This window comes from Octopus bimaculoides, chromosome 6 (assembly GCF_001194135.2).
Source record: "Octopus bimaculoides isolate UCB-OBI-ISO-001 chromosome 6, ASM119413v2, whole genome shotgun sequence".
NCBI classification, from domain to species: domain Eukaryota; kingdom Metazoa; phylum Mollusca; class Cephalopoda; order Octopoda; family Octopodidae; genus Octopus; species Octopus bimaculoides.
Genome location: NC_068986.1, coordinates 41,544,745 through 41,547,388, shown reverse-complemented (window position 1 = coordinate 41,547,388; position 2,644 = coordinate 41,544,745). Strand labels below are relative to the sequence as shown.

Below are 2,644 nucleotides of genomic sequence, written 5' to 3'. Positions count from 1 at the left end.
GGGAAAAGAACCAATATATTTTATACTGTGAAACTTCATTTAATCTTAATTTTTAATCAATTGATTTTAATTGAGTTTTTACCTGTAATTTTGGATTTTATCTATAATATTATTATTACATATATATATATATACATATATATTATATACACACACACACAGGGTTCAATTATACATATATCGTTTATATACACAAGATTTATATATATATATATATATATATACACACACTTAAATATCGTGAGCTTTACAAAGGGGAAAGCTAGTACATAATAAGTGTGTAGAGTGATTGTCAACAAGATCGATAATTGAAAAGCATAAACAAATATATTATTATTCTTAAATATATTATTCTGATCACAATAATAAACTAGTGGAAGAAAGAAAATACTGGCGATAGTAAAAATAGGGATTTATATTTTATAGTAACAGATTATATTATATATACATATATATTCATATGATTATAGAATAACTGTATATATAATAATCTGATTTTAATCATTCCACTTACCAATAATTTTTTGTGTTTGCGTTTGTTTGTTTTTTTTTTTTTAATCAATCGAGTTTGAGAAGGGTTATTTTGTTTTGTTAGTTTGGACAGAAGATGGAATCCAAAGTCTGCTATAGTCCCTCACATTTGTCTCAGTCAAGTGATTTCTTGTACATTAGGTAGGAAAAAAAAAAAACTCAATAAATTATCGCCCTTGTTTCCGCTAATTCTATTATAGATGGCGCTCATGTAAGTTCCGGTTAAAACTGCAAGAGGTTAAAAAGAATTGAGATAACGTTCTTGTAAACTCTCGTTCCTCCGTCTTTACACACGTAATAAAAAATTATACCTATATTAGATATATATATATATTTATATATATATATATATATATATTAGTCTGCCAATATATTTCTATAAAATTTCTTCGCAGTTGCAGTGAAAGAAAGCAACTAAAAATAAACGTTAATAAAATACAGTACCTGACCTCTTATCCGGAATTTCCAGAATTCCGGAAATACAATGCAATATTGTAGAATACAGTTTGGACCCTGGATTGAACAAACAGACCTTGTTTTCGAAGTTGATTAATTTACATACGTTTTTTTAAAAATTAGCTTTGTTCTTTACTTTTTAAAGTAGAATGATAACGATTAAACATACTCTGCTTTAGAAGTGTTTTAATTTGTTAAATAAAATCATGCCCTTTCCCTTATTATTTTCATCTCAAACATCGTGTCATAGAATATGATATATTCTGAGAATTTTAAATGGATTAATAAATATTAAACACCTTGCTTTAGAAGTGTATTGAAATGTATCTTAAAATATAATTTAGTTCTTTATCAAATTTATTTTATATTTTAAGTATTTATATAGACTCTATCCAGAAATCCGGGACAATTTTGGTCCCAAGCTTGCCGGATATTTGGTCCGACACCAAGCACTTTCTCACGATTTATGTCCCTTTAGACAGTCACGAGAACTTGCGATGATGAATTGATTTGGAAGGAGAATCGGGGGGTGGGGGGGATAAATAAATAAACTAGACTCTAATAGAGAGTTCTAGGCCTATTTACAAGAGTTATCTCCCGTTTACATAATTTTATATATATATATATATATATATGTATGTGTGTGTGTGTTATACACTATTGTGTGTATGTATGTGTATATTTACATAGACTCACACGTCAATGCGCTGAAACACTCAGATACACGCAACACTCCCAATCTCTGCTACTACAATAGTAATAGACTACTCTAACCGCCACCAACCAATATCACACTACCACCAGCAACCTAGTTAGCTTTTCAGAAATTATTCCTACGACGACGTTATATACATACAAGTCACCAATAATACTAGTTATCCCACTGACCGTATCAACACATCCACAGCAGAAATTTCATTTTTTGGCAACGATTTATATTAACTAAGACGTCATGTCGAATCAAGGTAAAGGTAAAATTGAGATTTACTTATATTTTTTCTATAAAACTACTACAATATAAGATATAATGCTAATATATATATAGATAAATATATGAATCTGTCTGTATGTATGTATATAATAGATAAATACTTCCTCCATTTAATTTATATCTGCATGGTGAACAAATAGTATCATCGAGGGGGCCCTTTTCTCCTTTTATTTTCGTTTTAAAGACCAATTTATTTTATTTTATACTATTCAAATTTTATATTTTATATATCTCTGCTATCCTATATTTTCTAATTTCAACAAGAAGATATTGTCCGACTGAATTTTATGCAACTTGTTTATTGCTTCCGTTTCACCTGTTGTTGTTTGTACGCCTTTATATAAATATATATATATATTTATATAAATATATATACATATATATATGTCTGTGTGTATGTAATATGTATTATAATATTCATTATAAGAAATTTCTTTTGAACTTAGTGTGATATTTACATTTACCCCTTTTGCTCTGTTGTAATTCCATCGTTTGTTTCTTTCTAAAATGTCTATTTCATGTCGGAAGATTTTTTTCTCCTATTTTATTTCATTTTTTTTTTTTAACGATATATTTGATATTTAGGAAAATGGAAGCTTGGTTTTTATCTCCCACTATACACGTATACAATATATATATATATATATATATATATATATATATATA

At 27.4% G+C, this 2,644-nt stretch overlaps 2 protein-coding genes across 5 annotated transcripts in view; one reads left to right on the top strand and one right to left on the bottom strand.

The window, feature by feature from the left end:
* LOC106871142 (cullin-1) overlaps positions 1–694 on the bottom strand; it is a 110,965-nt gene extending 110,271 nt beyond the window's left edge. For both annotated transcript variants that reach the window (XM_014917452.2, XM_052968701.1), the window contains exon 1: positions 515–694. The gene's annotated coding sequence lies outside the window, so the exon portion shown is untranslated. The remainder of the gene's footprint in view (positions 1–514) is intronic.
* A 982-nt stretch (positions 695–1,676) lies between these two features.
* The window catches only part of LOC106882915 (DAZ-associated protein 2), a 51,542-nt gene continuing 50,574 nt past the window's right edge, over positions 1,677–2,644 (top strand). The window contains exon 1 of one of the 3 annotated variants that reach the window (XM_052968700.1): positions 1,677–1,958. In XM_052968700.1, coding sequence (XP_052824660.1) covers positions 1,940–1,958 — 19 coding nt within the window. In that variant the 5' untranslated portion in view covers positions 1,677–1,939. The remainder of the gene's footprint in view (positions 1,959–2,644) is intronic. The other 2 variants (XM_052968699.1, XM_052968698.1) reach the window with 2 other exon arrangements.